Here is a 19,140-nt window from a genome sequence, read left to right on the forward strand (position 1 = left end):
GAAGTAATGAAACTGGGGGTCGCGCGAACACGTGCCGCCTCCCGTGCCGGGGGGGGGGGGGGGGCTGTGCGAGGCGCGGGGGATGCAGAGATGAAAAGACAGCCTGGGTTTTCAAGGAGTGCGGCTGCCCTCACGCTGAAGCAACACGAGAAACAAGTGCCGTGACGGAGCGCTAAAGACAAACTCACGCTCAGGAGGGGCTGGAATGAGCGCAGAGAAGAGGGTATAACTGCGGAGCGCGCACGCGCGGACGTGGTGGCCGGGGGGGGGGGGGGGGGGGGGGGCAGGAGGGTGCGTCAGGGCATTCCAAGAGGAGGTCCCGGAAGGAAAGGGTAGGAGGAAAGGGCGTTCCAAGGGCAGGCAGAGAGCACTTTGCGTGCAGGTGGGCTTGAAGAGCGCCCCCCAGCGGATGAGCGCTTAGTGTAATACAGGGAGCACATCGCGTGGCGTTGGCAAATAAGCCGACCGGTCTTCCAGGCTAATGAGTTTGGTTCTGAAGCAGTGGGAAACCCACCACATGCTTTTAATAAAGTCGGGGAGTGACACTCAGTTTTCATTGTCAGGAAGACCTCAGAGGAACCAGTGCGGAGGGCTGCAAGATGCAGACGGGGTGTCAATCACAGAGGAGGGTAACTTGGAGAGATGTTCAGCAGCGGAAACAAGAAGACACAAGTGGAACGCAAGTTACATTAACCGAATAAGTGACCGTAAAGGGGTAGGAAAAAGGACAGAGGCTACTGAAGAGTCAAATTTCCTTAAGGGACTGTTTAACGTAAGAACAGATGGCTAGGATGGGCAACTGGGAGGTGCCGGGTGACCGTGGCCATGGGAGAGGAGTCGGCCTGTGAACCGAGGTGTCAAAAAGAATGAGGCAACGGAGACGGATCTTACCAGAGGGTGGAAGAGAACATACATATCCAGAACGGAGAATGATAGGTTTTTGTTTTTCAAATGGTTAAAATTTGATTATGTAATTACATGCCGAGAGCCAAGAATCACTAGAGAAAAGAGGAGGAAAACGTTTGAAGGAACGTCCCTGAGGATCAGGAAAGGACGGCAGCCAGCCAGGTCCTTCTGGGCAGGCAGGGTAGGTAACAGAGCTGAAGGAACTTCAGTCTCTACACCCCCCACAGCCTGCCCAGGGGCAGCACCGTGACAACACCGGACAGCCAGTTCCAAATGCAGCCTTTCAGGCCACACCCTGACCCACCGAACCGAATCTGCATTTTAACAGGATTCCCAGGCGATCTGAGTACACATTAATGTCTGAGAAGCACAGCTCTAAATACAACTGATTTGACAAAAAAAATTTCCTTTTTAGTTACTAAAAATTTTTTTGGGTAAATGTTTATTTCTGAGAGAGAGAGGGGGGAGCAAGTGGGGCAGGGGCAGAGAGAGGGAGACAGAGGATCTGAAGCAGCTCTGTGCTGACAGCCGAGAGCCCACTGTGGGCCTCGAACTCAGTGAGATCATGACCTGAGTTGAAACCCAGAGTCGGATGCTTAAGCGACTCAGCCACCCAGGGGCCCCTCGGATAGATGTCTCATTCTTTTAACTGCTCAAATGATCCACTTTCCCAGAAATGGGTCCTCCAAGGTCAGGCAGTAAGCTGAGAAGCAATTCCTGTCTGGGCCCAGAGCGTGAGGTTCAGCCCACCCTGTCCCACCTCCTCTCTCACGGAGGGCGGCATAATGAGGCGAATTCGCGTCTTACAGAGCAAAAACCAGAAGACGCAGTACTTCCAGCAAACTTCCTGAAACGAATTCCTATGTGCTCCAATGCCAAGTCTAAGCCACGAAGAATCTTTGGACCCTGTAAAACTAGCATATTTATCTCTTACGTTTCATCACGAATCCCCCTTGGATCTAATTCCAGTGGGCTAATTCCTGCTTAAATCCCGGTGATAACATGGGGCAATTTTGCGAGCTGTGCGCGTTCCCACTGAGGTGCCGGCTTTGCCGCAGGCACTGGCGCGAGCACCTGTCGGCAGGCCAACGCCGGACAAACGCTCAGCTCTCCCTGCCCACTTCTCACAGCAGACACAATCCCTGCTAGTCTTCTCTGACCTCAAAGAAACCAAGTACTTGTTTTCCAGCAGTAACTGCTGAATGCAAAGAAAAAGGGTGCCATTCGTACTCGATAGCAGTAGTATTATTAAGGAATTACTGCTGTTTGTTAGGTATAATCATGGTATCGCGTTATATGTTTTTAAATTACTGCCAATGAAATATTTATAGGTAAAATATTTCTGGAATTTGCTTAAAAAACAGAGGACATAATAAAACAAGATCATCAAAATGTCAAGATGGTGTTAACTTCTAACGCCTGGTGACAGATATACGGGTTTACTTTTTTAAATGGTGACAAGTGTTTAAATTGATTTAAAATAGCAGTGCCATCAATCTTAGTGTGAGCTGACCAAAATGCTTCAATACAGCTGATGTAGAAAAATAAACTAATGCATAAACATACACCGTCATAAAAATGCTCTTTACTTTAATGATATACCTAATTGGGTTTTAAAGGCAGACATGCACAAAGGTCATGAATGAACTCAGTTTAAATATTAATATAATTTCTTCTTCAGTTACTTCTGAGCAATCTTACTAAGAAAGTCTATGTATGCATAATAAAAATCCCACGTAACTTTATCATTTGTTAGGCATAAGCTAAAATGCAATATTTAACATGGAAGAATCTGGTTGTTTGTATAGAAATCTGCTCTGTGCAGAAATGAGACTCCGCAAAGAGACATATTTAACACAAAAATTAATAACTTAATTTGAAAAAGAAATTGTGCTCTTTGTAAATTCAAAAAATATCACTTAAGGTTTTATAACTTTTCCACCTTCTCACATTAGTATTTTTTCACACTACTGTAAGGCTTCTTAATTTTCTGTGTTAATTCTCACTATGATCTTTAAGAACAGGTTAACTTTAAAGTTGCCTGTATGTGGTTATTGTGTGTGTGTATTTTAATCAAACTTTTTGAGGTAATTATAGATTCACATGCAGATTTATGAGATAATACAAAGCCATCCTGTGTAACCTCTACCTGGTTTCCCCCAAGGGCAGTGCCTTGGAAATGTATATAGTACATTGTTACAATCCAAATGTTGAAAAGGGATACAGAACATTTCCATTATTGTAAGGTTCCCTCATGTTGTCTCTTTACAATCATGCACACTTCTGTTCCACCCTCCTTAAACTTGGCAGTGACTAATGCTCCCATTTCTCTAATTCTGTCATTTCAAAATCAAAATCCTATAAACAGAACCAGACAGTACGCAACCTTTTGGGACTGACTGTTCACTAAGCACAGTTTTCTGGAGACTCATCCAGGTGGCTGCATGTATCAATAGTTTCTCCCTTTTTACTTGTTGAGCAGTATTCCATGGTATGGGTGTACTATATTACTTAGTCTAACCCCTGGTCTGTTGAAGGGCATCTAGGTTGTTTCCAGTGTTTGGCTACTGTGAATAAAGATGCTATGAACATCTATGTACTGGCTTTTGGGTTAAACAGAAATCTTCATTTCTCTGGGATAAATGCTCAGAGATACAACCGGTAGGTAGTTGAATCTCTAGGTTTTTTTTTTAAAATTTTAAGTAATTTCTACACCCAACGTGGGGTTTGAACCCATAACCCTGAGATCAAGAGTTGCATGTTCCACTGACTGAGACAGCCAGGCACCCCTAGTTTTCTTTTTAATTTTAAACATATTATTATTATTTTTATTAAGTAAACTCTATCCCCAACAATGGGGCTCAAACTCAGGACTCCTGAGATCAAGAGTCGCTTGCTCTGTTGACTGAGCCAGCCAGGCACCCCTGAACTGTTTCCAGAGTGGCCGTATCATTTTACACTCCCACCAGTAACGGATGAGGGATCTAGTTGCTCCATATCCTTGTCAGCATTTGATGTTGTTGCTTTTTTATTTTAGCTGTTCTAATGGGTGTGTAGTGTGCTATCTCATGGAGGTTTTACACTGCATTTCCCTAACAGGTAATGATGCTGAATACCTTTTCAAGTGCTTCTTTTCCATTTACATATCCTTTGTGATGAATCTCTGGTCACATCTTTTGCCCATTTTCTATCTGGACTGATTTTTTTTTTTAACTATTGAGTTTTAAGAGTTTTTTTATTCTAGATACTAGTCTTTTGTTGGATATTCACAAGTATTTTCTCCCAGTCTGTAGACTGCCTTTTTGTTCTCTTACCATGATCATTCATAGAGCAGAAGTTTTAAAGGAGAACTTGCCAATTTTTCCTTCTATGGCTTATCCTTTTAGTTGACAAGCATGACTACCACCAGATGAAGATTTTCTCCTTTTTTCCCTACAAAAGATAAATATCTGAATGTTTTACATTGGACATATGATCTGTTTTGAGTTAGTTTTTGAATGTTTTTTCTTGTTCTTTCTTTCTTTTCTTTTTTTTGCCTAAGGAGTCCAATTGCTAGAACACCATTTATTGAAATGGCTATCTTCCTCTGTGAGTTGTTTCTGCACCTTTGTTAAATCAGCTGGGCATATCTGTGTGGGGTCTATTTATGGGTCCTCTATTCTGTCCTACTCCCGTACGGATCTATTCCTTTACTAGTATCACACAGTGTACATTAAGGTTTGAAATCAAAGAGGGACTCCCCTACTTCATTCTTCTCCAAAACTGTTTTCACTATTCTAGGTCCTCTGCCCTTCTACTTACATTTTAAAATAACGCTGTCAAATATCTACAGTAAAATCTTACTGGAATTTTGATAGGAATTGGGTTATATCTCTATGTCAATTTGTGAAGAAATGACATCTTTAGTAGGTAGGATACCCCAAACAATGAACATAGTACATCCCTCCATTTATTCAGATCTTTTTAAATTTCTTCCACCAACATTTTGCAGTTTAGAGCACACATGTCTTGTCCATGTTATTTTTAGATTTATGCTAGGTATTTCATTTTCTTTTGGTGTGATTATAGATGGTATTATATTTTAAATTTTGGTGTTCATTGCTATATACAGAAATACAACAGATTTTTTAAAAGTAAACTCTATGCTCAACATGGGGCTTGAACTCATGACTCCAAGGTCAAGAGTTGCATGTTCTTTTTTTTTTTTTTCTTTAAATGTTTTATTTATTTCTAGGAGAGAGAGCGCGCGACAGCGTGAGCAGGGGAGGGTCAGAGAGAGAGGGAGTCACAGACTGAAACAGGCTCCAGGCTCTGAGCTGGTAGTCAGCACAGAGCCCGACGCGGGGCTTGAACCCACGAACCGCGAGATCATGACCTAAGCGAAAGTCAGACGCTTAACCGACTAAGCCACCCAGGCGCCCCAAGAGTTGCATGTTCTACTGACTGAGCCAGCCATGCACCCCCCCCCAGAAACAGAGTATGTTTTATATATTTGTCTTATTATCTTGTAATTTTGCTGAACTCACTTATTAACTGTGCCTTTATCTGCCTTTCCTGCTTTATTGAACTAGCTATAGTTTTCACCAATATCTTAAGTAATGATGAGCACAAACAGCCTTGCCTTGTTCCTGATCTAAGGGATAAAACATTCAGCCTTTTATCATAATTACAATGTTAGCTGTGGGTTTTTGTAGATGCTTTTTAATAAGCTGCGAAGTGGTCTTCAATTCCTATTTGAGTATGTATGGTATGCTGCAGTTTCATTTTCATTCAGTTCAATGCAGTTTTAGATTTCCTTTAAGATGTCCCCTTGACCCAGATTATTCAGAAGTGTGTGTTGTTTAGTTTCCAGATCTCTGGACATGTTCTTTCCAGTTATCACTTACTGATAACCGGAACTAATAGAACTGAAGGGAGAAATAGACAAATCCATAATCATCATTGGAGACTTTTATTGACTTCTGGTTTAATTCCATTGTCTAGTTTATTTCCAGTTGCTTTACTGGTTTTTGCTTCAATTATCTGATAGGTCTGTTATTTGATACATCCATATTTAAGACTGCTAGGTTTTCCTGGCAGACTCTTTTGGTACTATGTAATGTCTGTCTCTGGCAATTTTCTTTGTTCTTAAGTCTAAACAGAGCCACTCTTGCCTTTCCCTGGTTAATGTTTGTATGCGTTATCTTTCCCATACATTCTATTTTCAACTTGCCTATATCATTATACTTGAAGTGAGTTTCTTGTAGACACTCAGATAGTTGCTCTTTAATTCTTTCTGCCAATTTCTTTTGATTTGTGTACATTTCATATAATTATTGCTATGTGAGGGCTTAAGTCTGCCATTTGGATTTTTGTTACTGTTTTTGGTGTTCTTTTTTCTGCCTGAGAGTTAACTGAACTTTTTGAAAAATTCCTCATTTATCTATGGTTTTTTAGATACTCATTTGCCTAGTGTATCCCTTTGGATATTTTTTAGTAGTTATTCCAGGTATTGCATTTATATGTATAAAACTTTATACATCCCAGTCTACTAGTGTTGTCATTTTACCAAATCAGATGAAGTATAGAAACCTCACCTCCCCTGATGTCCCCTTTCTCTGCCATGGTTTATGATATTTCCTCTATGTACAACATTATCTATACTTTTGCTTATCAAAGATTCCTTCTTTTATCATTTCATTTCTGTTAGATAACTTCCATTAGCCATTGTTTTAGAGTAGATCTTGTATTAACAAATTCTTAGTTACCTTTCACCTGATAATGTCTCCATTTTCGTTTATTCTTGAAAGGCATTCTTGGGGTGCCTGGGTGGCTCAGTCGGTTAGGCATCCGACTCTGGCTTGGGTCATGGCCTCACAGTTCGTGAGTTCAAGCCCCATGGCAGGTTCCGTGCTGACAGCTCAGAGTGTGGAGCCAGTTTCAGATTCTGCGTCTCCCTCTCTCTGCCCCTCCCCTGCTCATGCTAAGAATACATAAATATCTAAAAAAAGAGAAAATTATTTTTGCTAGTTCTGGCATCCTGAACATTATTCTCTTTCAGCTCTTGAAACTGCTGTGTATTTCTTTCTGACCTTCATCGTTTCTAATGAGAAATCTGTCATTGAACTGGGTAAGGTGTTTCTCACTGCTGTCAAAATTGTCTTTAGCTTTCAGAGATGTGACTACGGACAGAAGTTTGGCTTGGTGTGGATTCATTTGGGTTTATCCTGTTTGGAGTTGGCTCAGCCTCTTGAATCTAGAGGTTTATGTCTTCTGCCACATTTGGGAAGTTTTCAGTCTTTACTTCTTTCAGTACTTTTTAGGACATCTTTCTTCTCTCCTTCTAGGAATCTGATAACACAATGTCAGGGTTTGTGTTACAGCTCCACAGGTCCCTGAGCGCTGCTCATTTTTGTTTTCCAGTCCATTTTCTCTCTGTAGTTTAGACTGAGTGGTTTCTATTATTCTATCATCCAGTTCACTATTTCTTTCCTTTGTCCCCTTCATTCTGCTGTTGATCTCATCCACTGTGCTTTTTTATGTCAATTATTATATTTTTCAGTTCTAAAATTTCTATCTGGTCCTTTTTACCTATATCCTTTTTAAATGTTTATTATTATTATTATTATTTGAGAGAGGGAGAGAGAGGGAGGGAGGGGGAGAGAGAGGGAGGTGCACAGAGAGAGGAAGACAGAGAATCCCAAGCAGGCTTCGAGCTGTCAGCGCAGAGCCCTATGTAGGGCTCAAACTAACATACTGTGAGATCATGACCTGAGCCGAAATCAAGAATTAGATGCTTAACCGACTGAGCCCCCCTTACTTCTATTTGTATTGCTGAGACTATTTTTCACTTGTTTTAAGTGCTCCTAGTTGTTGAGGCATTTTTATGACGGCTGCCTAAAAAATCTTCTTAGATAGTTCCAACATCTCTGTCATTTTGCTATTAGTATCTACTGATTCTTTTTTTTTTTTTTTTTTTTTCTGTTCGGTGTGAGATCTTCCTGGTTCTGGATATGAGGAGTGATTTTCTAATGAAATCTGGCCATCTGGGCTTCTGTATTATGAGACTCTGGACCTTATTCAAACCTATACTTTTGCTGGCTTCCTCTGACCCCAATACCACAGGACAATGGTGAGTGTGGGAGAACCTTATTAGGGCAAGCTGATGGTAGAAGCAGCACCGTAATTTTCTGTCATGTTTGGCTGTAGTAGAATGGTTATCTTCTTCCTAATAGGCTTTGCTGGTCCTCTGACTAGAAGGCAGGCTTCTCTTTTTCCCCCAGCACCTGCTGGCCTTTCTGGATTGCCAGTTTCTCTAGCGCCTGATCTGAAGAAAACCAAGGAAAATCAGTGCTGGGTCACTTTCCCCAGACTCCACAGTCCCTAGCTGGTCCTCTCACCACCTTTCAGCCTTCCTGTGATTGTTTTACATACAATGTTCAGAGTTTTACCTCTAGTTGGCAGGTGGGAGAGGTGAGTAAGTCTACTCCATTTTTTCTACATGCTGAAGCCCTTTGGTTATTGCTTTGTTGGTCAGTAAGTTGCTAAGTCATGAGAGATTCAGGTTTGATTTTTCCCTTTGTGGATCACAGAACGGTCCTCTACCTTCTCAAAATACTTTATCATGAAAGATTGTTAGCTGTTAGGTAAAATCTCATGGATGATTATATTATGTAATGCTTGTCTGTAAGTCTTTTAAAATGAGATTTAAAAAGATTATTTCTTAATATCCCTGGCTTTTGAGAGGCAAATTAATTTACAAAGTTAAGTTCTCTCAAGAGTATGGGAAATTCCTGCCCAGATAAAATTTAAATAATTATTATTATTAACCACATATACAGGATTTCTGTAATACATGCGGCCAAAACATTAATGGAATTTATTTAAGTGGTCAGCCAAATGTCAATAGTAATTTGCTGCTTAGAAATAAAATACCTACTATTTCTGGCTAAGAATAAGGAAAATGAACACAACATCATCAGAAACAAAGCTAGAAATCCAGGATTACTTTATAGTAGTTGATGTTTTGTTATCTGACTTCAGAGTAGTTTTATTAACTTAAGTAATAATCTCTACGCCAAATGTGGGGCTCAAACTCACAACCCCGAGATCAAGAGCTGTATGTCTTCTGTGCCGGCCACATGCCTCACAGTATGGTTTTTCTTTTAATTAAAATGTAGACAGTTTTGGCTTCAGGGCTCTCAAAATCAGTAAGAAAATCAGAGATAACTAATAAGGATATGTTTTGTAAGTTCTGAAATCTCCACATTGGCCCTTACGGTTTCAAACGCAACACCTCTTAAAGGAGGAGCTCTCTCAAACAGGTAGCTTTACGTGTCTATTTTAAGTTGAACGAAGAGGCGGAATAAATTTCTCTCTGGGTCTGCTGTGCAAAGCGCAGTGTTACTCTTGCCTGTTAGCAAATTGTAATTCCTGGACACTGGTAAAGCATTAACTGGTGGCTGTAGGAAACGCATGAAGGACAGCCACAGAGCACATCTTCAAGTATAGACAAGTACAGTATCTTACCTAAGAACGAATTTTCCAGGGAAAATACCAACGCTGTTGAATAACTGTAGTCTACTTCTGGGTTCAAAAGTTAATGAGAAGAGCTCTAAGTACAGTCCTAATAAATATTTACTCACTGTTTACTAACATCAAAGGCATAGTGTTAGCTGCGACCTAGCACCTCATCTCTGCTATCCTCAGGAAAAGGAGATTTTAAAATCATTTACTCTTGAGAGTCCCTTTTTGCAGCTACTGCTAAGATTCTTACCCAGAAGGTGGCAGTACTCTAGGCAAACTACTTATCTTCTTGTTGTTGTTGTTGTTTTAAGATACTGTTTTTAAGCAATCTCCACACCAAACGTAACACTCAACCTCACAACCTCGAGATCAAGAGTCGCATGCTCCGCTGACTGAGCCAGCCAGGTGCCCCAGCCTTTTTCCTGCCTATTATAAACTAGAATGTAGCAATACTTTTACCTTAGAGAGAATTAACTGCCTGCTCATCTGTGTATATTATATAAATACCACATCCAAATACAAAAAGCATAAAAGAACATGATGTGTTCAGAAAACTGGTAGCAGTTCAGGCTGATCAATGAAAATAACGGAGATACTTTAAATTTTACTAAAGATGACAAAATTCCCATGCTTTTTTTTGTTACACAGCAATAATATAATATTTTCCTTATTTAAGAAAAAGTAGATACAAATAGCTACAAATGTTTATTGTCTTGATACATTTCCAATTTCATTAGTGCTATTTCCTTTTTCCCTCTCAGAATAATTACATACAAAGATGTGTTAAAGCATTTTGGCTTAGAGAGAAGGTTCAGGATATAATTTAAGAGTCTTTAAGAGATTTAAGATGAATGCTACAAGACAAGGCATTTCAAACAGAACTTATCCTACTCCATGATAATAAACACTAAAAAGGTTACGGGGGATAGACCAATAAATGAATATGAAAGCACATAATACGTTTCAATTAAGTAAAAAGATGAGAAACATTTAAAAGGGCCTTTTATTTACCTCTTCTACATTGGAAGCAGTCTTAGCAGAAGTTTCCATGAAGATAAGTCCATGTTCTCGTGCAAAAGCTTCACCTTCTTCTTTTTTTACTTCTCTTCTAGATTCTAAATCACTAAATATGGGAAATAAAAGGTCCTGTTATTAACAAACACAGTATAAACAGAGGCATCTGTGGAAAAGTGTACCATGAGATTCAAAGTTGTGATGACTATTCTTTCAATTAATTTTTAACACATAACCATCAACTGCATTATTCCGGGTCTTATGAAGGTCAAAATAGAGCACAGTGGTCAGTTTCAAAGAACAAACAACCCAACAGAAGAGAGACTCTGAGTTGGAGTCCTCGAACGCTACAAGTAAGAGAAACCTAAATGGAACGTCTACCCAACATTCTGCTTCTGAGTATAGTGGGTTCCCAAACAAGGGGATGGTTTTGTTCAAAATAATAACTCAACACAGTACAACGACACTAGTCTCATCATTCAGCCAGACTGAGTTTCTACGAATGTGATTAAAAAATAAATCACATAATTTTCAGAAGCTCTAGGAAAGAAACTGCTTAATAAAACCCAAAGTACTAAAGAAACATTAATTAGATTATTAATCTCATTTGGTTTCACTCCTAGTAAAACTGTTAACAGAAAAAGAGAGAAAGAAACAAAAGTCTAGCCAGAAGTTTTGGGGCAAGCACGATACTCATTTTATCCTACAGGAATCGTACTGGTAAGGTGGGGGTGGGGGGAAGTATCAGTGTCCTTTAAGTGTTTTATTGTGAATGTTTAATCTTTATTATAAAAGAGTTTAAACACATAGAAAAGGATGAAGACTAGACTAATCACGTACTTCCATCTAGCCCTGACATAGTATTTTGACATTTGTATCAAATTTCTTTACTGTTAAGAAATAAAGTCAAGTTACAGTTGATTCACCTCCTGTGTGCGTGTGTCTGTTCCTCATCTCATTCCTTTCCTTCTTCCTTCTGAGGGAACCACTTGTCTGTATTTGGTGTTTTCACTCTCATGCTGGTTATACAGGTACTTAATTTTAAAGCCATATAGTAAACTGGGTACTTTGCACATTAAAAAAAATTCGGATGTAGCTATCATTCAACAACTTGTTAATTTTGGTCAACATGATGTTTTCCAGATTTATCAATACAATATATGTAGATCTAGTTTCTTAATGTTTTCCTGCTGTATTATAAGTCCACTGAATGAAGGCAACACTATTTATTTTTTATTTTTTTTATTTTTTATTTTAATTGTTTTTTTAGGTTTTATTTATTTCTAGGAGAGAGAGAGAGACAGCGTGAGCAGGGGAGGGTCAGAGAGAGAGGGAGACACAGACTGAAACAGGCTCCAGGCTCCGAGCCGGCAGTCAGCACAGAGCCCGACGCGGGGCTCGAACCCACGAACCGCGAGATCATGACCTAAGCGAAAGTTGGACGCTTAACCGACTAAGCCACCCAGGCGCCCCCTATTTATTTTCTAAATATTTATTTTTGTGTGAGAGAGAGAGAGACAGTGTGCGTGGGGGAGGGGCAGAGAGGGAGGGAGACACAGAATCTGAAACAGGCTCCAGGCTCCGAGCTGTCAGCACAGAGCCCAACCTGGGGCTTGAACCCACAAACCCCGAGATCATGACCTGAGCCCAAGTCCGATGCTTACTCCGTTGAGCTGCCCAGACACTCTAACACAATTTATTTTTTAATTTTCCGTCTGACAAAGTTATTTATAATTTTTCATTATATATGAGAAAAATTTTTATACCTTCTGGTGTATATGTGCCAAAGCTTTTCAAAGGTAGTATTTCTCAAACTGTGCCGTGACTTAGTGAATAGTAAGGAATAAAGTAGAAAATATAAGTGCATCACCCATTGTTTCATGGAATTTCTGTTTTTTATGTAGGTATGCATGAAATTTGTGTATCAGGGGCATGATATAAAATGCATTTATTATAAGTCCAATTAAAAAGCTCAAAAGCCATTGTACTCGAACACATACTTGGTACAAAGTTGCTTCCAAAACCGTTATATAATTTACAGTCCTAGCCGCAGTGTTTGAAAGTTCCCATTGTATCACAATCCTCATCAACACGTGATAAATTCACACTTGTATTGTCTATTTCTTCCTATTGGAATATGTTCATACCCACTGTTGTATTTTGACTTTTTTTCACTTAATGTATATTGTGGATCATTTTCCCATGTAATTTTGCAGTCTTTCACAGTACTATTTTTACTGAGTGCACAGTAAAGAACGTTAGTATTTCATGCAAACTTACATCACACAAATTAGAGATGAAACAAAGATGGTAGAGCCTCAACTACCTAATGTTAATGCCACTGTTGCACCCTTACAAAATTCACCAGGAACTGGGTACCTTTATTAAAGCTGGCTGACCAGAATAAGCTGTCAATTATGTTTACAAAGTTGTCACTCAGGTCTTTATCAGTCACCGTTGTTTATGTAATTGAAATTTCTGAGTGACTTTGTAACTTTCACAGTTGTTACACTTTAAAAAATAATTTACAATTTATAAGCATCCAGTGGTGGAAGTGCTCAAAAAAATACTCAAAATCTGAAATGTTAGAAAGTCTGATACAGAACATCACAGAGGGAACCACAAGGATACGTCGTACTGTTCATTCAGACGCCCTTGCTGTGAAACATCAGCCGTAAGATGAGAACGAAAAAGGCAGGCAAACTAAGTTTACAAATATTTACAGCAGAAGCAACTATCCAGCTATAATCTGAGGGCCTCCTGTGTACCGAACCCTCTCCTACATTTGGGGACAGACCACTCAACAAAATAGACAAAAATCCAAACCCCTGGCCTCACGGAGCTTCCGTTCTAGTAGGAATAAAAAATGGGGGAAACACTAGCAATAGTGATATGGACACACATTAAGGGAATTCACTGTCCTTATCTGAAGATCATTCTTAAGGGCATATTATCTTTGAATTACACAAAATCTTCAAGGAAATACCTTTTCCCTCAAGTACCTTTGTCCCATTTTAGGCCTATGCCATATTTAAATAATACTTACTTTAGGATAAAATTACGGTTTTCCACTCCCACGATCTCTGATTATGTTTGCATTTGCAAATGGCGTCTTAGCAAAGAGGGTTAAAGACACGTACGTTTGAGGGATTGTTAAAAAAAAAAAAAAAAGGTGGCAATTTAGGATGCACGATCTTTTGGGGCACCTGGCTGGCTGACTCAGTAGAGCATCTGACTCAATCTCAGGATTGTGAGTTGTAGCCCCACGTTGGGCAAGGAGCTGACTAAAAAAATAAATAAATAAATAAATAAAGATAGGAAACCTAAAAGAATGCATGATCCTTCTTTTTTTTTATCATACCCTTCTTTACTTGTTTCCTCAGTTTTCCAGGTATAAAAATCATACTGTCGTCTGGCTCTTCATTCCCAATAATCCCATTTAAATGGTTTTCATTACTTAACTATCCTTCTTTCCTAAACCATAATTCATGCCCCCTTTTTGTTTAGCATTTGTGATATAATCCTTGACTATTAAGGATTTTTCATCTTTGTAGACTCTGCTTCCTATTTCTTGTGTAACCAATTTAAAATGCCAGAGTTCGAAAAACCGGTGTCATCTGTCACTCTGACTAGGTCACTGCCCTTCTCAAATCCCTTCACTGGCTCCCTACTGCTTAACTCATCTAATTCAAAAACTGCCTATTCCCTGTTTCCATGTCTACCCCAATTCACCTCATCTAATAATAATTACCTCATTTATCTCTGCTCCTTCCTATCACTCTTTGTACGTCATACATTCTTTGTCCCTTTCTCCTAGTTTCTTCCTTAAAATGCTTTTCCATCACTACTATACTTTTAATGATAAGGGCCACTCATCTATAGTCATGAGAAACACTTATTATTTGTAATATGCTTTTTCCTTTTCACAGTTAGACTATAAGCTGCTCATGGGCAGGAACAAAGTTTAAGCCGTCGGTAAGTGGCAGCCCACCGTGTCTGAGACACAAGGAAAACGCTGGTAAGATTAAAAGTACGAAAATACTCTTTATTCTCCAAGATCCTTCTCTTATTACTTCACACATCACCACTAAATGGTAATAAGAACACTTCCATATTCTAAGGACTAAAGTTTCCTGATAATAGCCTTCATCTTAAAACGTTTAGTGAGATAATTTCAATGAAGAAAGAAAACCCGAAAAGGTCTTGGGCAAAAGCCAAGACGATAAGGCACTTCTAGTCACAAAAAATAATAATTGGCCTTTTATAATTGAAATATCACGTAAATAACAGCAAACCTTGATTTCTACTAAAATAATTTTTTTCTAAAATTAAATCTATACAATATAATGCTATTTACTTTATTTTTTAAACAACTTTATTGTAGTATATAATTGACAGAAAAGAAACCACATATTTAATATAAAATGAGTTTCACAGGTTGACATGTGTACCATGAAGCCGTTCACCTCTCCTAAGTTCTCTCAGACCCCACAATAATCCATCCTTTCCTCCACTTTACCCTAGGCAACTCATGACCTGCTTTCTGCATTTTCCAGGATTTTATATAAATATATGTCTTGACTAAATGCCTTCATTTCTGTCTGGGTTTTTTTACTCAGAATAATTTTTTTTTAATGTTTACTTTTGAGAGAGAGCAAGTAGGGGTGAGGGGAGAGAGAGAGAGGCAGACAGACAAACAGACTCTGAAGCAGGCTCCAGGCTCTCAGCCATTGGCAAAGCGCCCGATGTGGGGCTGGAACCCACGAACCACAAGATCACGAGCTGAGCCTAAGTTGGACCCTTAGCCAACTGAGCCACCCAGGCGTCCCTCAGCATAATTACTTTGAGATCCATCTGCTTTGTTGCATGTATCAATGTCTCATTCTTCTTTATTGCTGAGTGGTACTCCACTGTAGGACTATATCACAATTTATCCATTTACTTAATTCTTTGAAACGTGTGTGGTTTTCACTTTGGGGCTTTTATAAATAAAGCTGCTAGAGTGTTTATGTATAATTCTTTGTGTGGCCCTATAAAAACATGTTTATGTTGGGTAAATACCTAGGAAAGGCATGCCTCGGTGTTTTGTCGGATGCATATTTACTTTCTAGAGAAACTACCAAGTTGTTCTGTAACTGGCTGTATCATTTTACATTCCCACCTGCAGTAAGAGTTTCAGTTCTTCTACATCCTTGCCAATACTTGTTATGTTAATCTTTTTGATTTTACCTATTTTAACGAGCGTGTAATGATAAATCATTGAGATTTTTTTAATGTCTATTTTCGAAAGAGAGTGAGCGAGCATGAGTGGGGGAAGGGCAGAGAGAGGGAGATATAGAATCTGAAGGAGGTTCCAGGCTCTGAGCTGTCAGCATAGAGCCTGTTGCGGGACTCAAACCCACGAACTGGGAGATCATGACCTGACTCGAAGTTGGACACTTAACCAACTGACTGAGGCACTGACCGACGGAGTCACCCAGGCGCCTTGATATATCACTGAGGTTTTAATTTGCATTTCCCCCATGATTAGTGGTGTTAAATATTTTTTATTTGCTTACTTGCCGACTATACATCTTCTTCAGTGAAGTGCTAGTTCAGATCTTTCACTCCTTTAAAAAATTGGGTTGTCTTTTTATTAATGAATTGTAACAATTCTTCATATATTGTAGATACAAATATTTTGCCATTATATATGTTTTATAAGGTTAATATTTTCTCCTAGCTTGTAGCTTGCCTTTCATTTTTGAAACTGTCTTTAAAACTCTTTTTATTTTTTAAATGTTTATTTTCGAGAGAGAGAAAAAGTGTGTGAGCAGGGAGGGGCAGAGAGAGAGACGAGCTCTGTGCTGACAGCACAAACTCGTGAATCCTGAGATGGTGACTTGAGCCAAAGCTGGCCGTTGAACTGACTGATCCACCCAGGTGCCCTGAAAATGTCTTTTGAAGAGCAAAAGTTTTCAATTTTGTTGAGTTGATCCTTAAACAACATGGGATTGAACTGTAGGGGTCCATTTACATGTGAATTTCTTTCAATAAATACAGTACAGTACTGTAAACATATTTTTCTTCATTGTGATTTTTTTAATAATTACCTTTTCTCTAGCTTACTTTATTATAAGAATACAGTATTTAAGATATAAAAAATACAAAATATGTGTTAATCAACTATTTGCTATCAGTATGGCTTCCAGTCAATAGTAAGCTATTAGCAGTTAAGTAGTTAGGGAATCGAATGTCTGACTGCACAGTGTTCACAAGGGTCAAATATATAGTTGTTTCTTTCCCTTTTATGTTTTTTGTACCATTTAAAATAGTTTGGACAAAACCAGAGTCACTCAATTTCTGTGTTTTCTTCTAGAATTTTAAAATATTTTTATCTCTTACATTTAGATCTATGATCCACTTCCAGTTAATTTTTGTTTAATTTTTTAATGTTTATTTATTTTTGAGAGAGAGACAGAGTGCGAGCAGGGGAGGTACAGAGAGAGAGGGAAGCACAGAATCTGGAGCAGGCTCCAAGCTGTCAGCAGAGCCTGATACAGAGCTCGAACTCATGAACTGCCAAATCATGACCTTAGCCAAAGTTTAACGAAGAACCGACTGAGCCACCTAGGTGCCCCGTCTTCCAGTTAATTAAAAAAAAGTGTTTGTTTATTTATTTATTTGTGTGTGTGAGAGAGAGAGCACGTGCATGTGCACTGGGCGGGTGGGGGGGTGTGGGCAGAGGAAGGGAATCCCAAGTAGGATCTGCACTGACAGCGCAGAGCCCAACATGGGGCTTGATCACACCAACTGTGAGATCATGACCTGAGTCGAAATCAAGAGTCAGACTCGGCCACCCAGTTGCCCCACTCCTAGTTAATTTCTGTATAAGGTGTGAGGTAAGGGTCAAGGTTCTCTCTCTTCCCCACATGGCTATCCAACTGTCTCAGCACCATGTCATGCTTCCCTCACCGATCCGTCTGGCACTCTTGTTAAAAAGTTACTGACAATACACATATGAATCTGCTTCTGGACTTCTCGCTCTCTTCCACTGATATATGTCTGTCTATGTCAGTACCAGACTAAACTGACTGTAGTACTTTTATAATAAATCTTGGAATCAGAACAGTGACACCAGTGGATCCTTCCAACTTTGGCTATTCTATGACCTCTGCATTTTTGTACATTTTAAAATAATGAGCTTGCTAATTTCTACTTTCTAAAAAAAGCCTAAACAACTTTGATTGGGATTACAATGAATCTTTAGGTCAGTGTGGGAAGACCTGCCCTCTCAAAAATGTTAGTTTTCCAATCAATGAATACAGTATATCTCTCCATTTATTTAGGTTTGGGGTTTTTGTTTTGTTTTTTTGTTTTATTTTGACTGAAGGACTCTAAGTATAAGAAAGTAATCACCTAATATAGGAAATTTAGGAAGATGATGGTAACTAGTTTAGAGCTGAGGGATCAAGTGGATATGAAGAAAATGCTTTCTTAAGAATTATTTAGGGATTATTTTTTTATTGAGGTATAATTGATATATAACACTGTGTAAGTTTAAGTTGTACCATGTATTAATTTGGTACACTTATATGACACACTATGATCACCACCACAGGTGTCAGCCGACACCTCCATAATTACAATTATTATTTCATTTTGTAGCGAGATCACCTTTGTGTGTATTACGCTTTTCCTTTGCATCCTGGGACCATTAGGTCCTCAGACACAGCAGTCAGATTTAAGCCATCAGTAAGTTGCCACTCACTGTGTTTCAGACACAAGGAAAACACTGGTGCAATAAAGGTATGAAAATTTAAAATACTACTTTTACTTGCTGCCACTGTAATTTTCTACTAAAATTAGTGAAAACTTTCCCACATTCTCTAAGTTTAGAGAAACTATGGTCAAAAAACCGTTTTCCCACATACTATTACGTTAAATGCATGGCATAAAGACACTGACTGCAAATAATGCTCCCTAGAGATATAAAACGAAATGAAACTAAAGAAATAACATTAGGATGACATGAATATAAAGCCTCAGAGGTAAGCATAAAAGAACTCATATGATTTCTACTAAAGAGCATTAAAGTGTTTCAGGGCTTTCAGCGAAAATACACCTGATTAATATATGTACTGTATGAACTTGTAATGCACATTAAGTTATTTAAAAAAAAAAAGAAAAAATATTTTTCTGAACTCTGCACACACTGTCTACTGTGAAGTATTTAAAATAATTTGGACCGTACTTAACAGTGACCTACTCCCCAAATATTTCAGTGTGATTTATTTCAAATGCTAATCAGATGAACTTCCTTCAGATTATTACTTAAAAGTTTACCTTCCAACAAAAACTATTTCTGATAATAATAATAACAACAACAACAATGACGATGATGATTTCCAACAACGCTCATCATCTGTATTTTAAAAACTGAAATCATCATCTTAGGATTTTCAAAATTCTGTAATTTAAGAAATCAATAACTTGCATTTGGGCACGCGTAGAAGATAAGCACCGCAACAGTTATCACACAACCTGCCATCCACAGTCTTCATCATTAATGCAAAGAAGCTTTAAATAATTATTTTACCTTTTGTTTCCAATAAGCATAATGACCATGTTGGAATTGGAATGCTGGCGGGCATCTTCTAACCAGGTTGTCAAGTGGTTGAATGTATCTCTCCTAAAAACAAGAGAAAATCTGTTTGCTGTTTTCAAAGTGTTTCC

At 38.8% G+C, this 19,140-nt stretch overlaps 1 protein-coding gene across 1 annotated transcript in view; it reads right to left on the reverse strand.

The window, feature by feature from the left end:
- Positions 1-19,140, reverse strand: part of RAB2A (RAB2A, member RAS oncogene family) — an 86,105-nt gene that overhangs the window by 12,297 nt on the left and 54,668 nt on the right. The window contains exons 5-6 of the mRNA XM_039249125.1: positions 19,004-19,096; positions 10,423-10,534 (exon numbers count right to left, since the gene is read on the reverse strand). Of these exons, the coding sequence (XP_039105056.1) occupies positions 10,423-10,534; positions 19,004-19,096 (205 nt within the window). The remainder of the gene's footprint in view (positions 1-10,422; positions 10,535-19,003; positions 19,097-19,140) is intronic.

Source organism: Hyaena hyaena, unplaced genomic scaffold, assembly GCF_003009895.1.
Source record: "Hyaena hyaena isolate Hyena2069 unplaced genomic scaffold, ASM300989v1 scaffold_327, whole genome shotgun sequence".
Taxonomy (NCBI): Eukaryota; Metazoa; Chordata; class Mammalia; order Carnivora; family Hyaenidae; genus Hyaena; species Hyaena hyaena.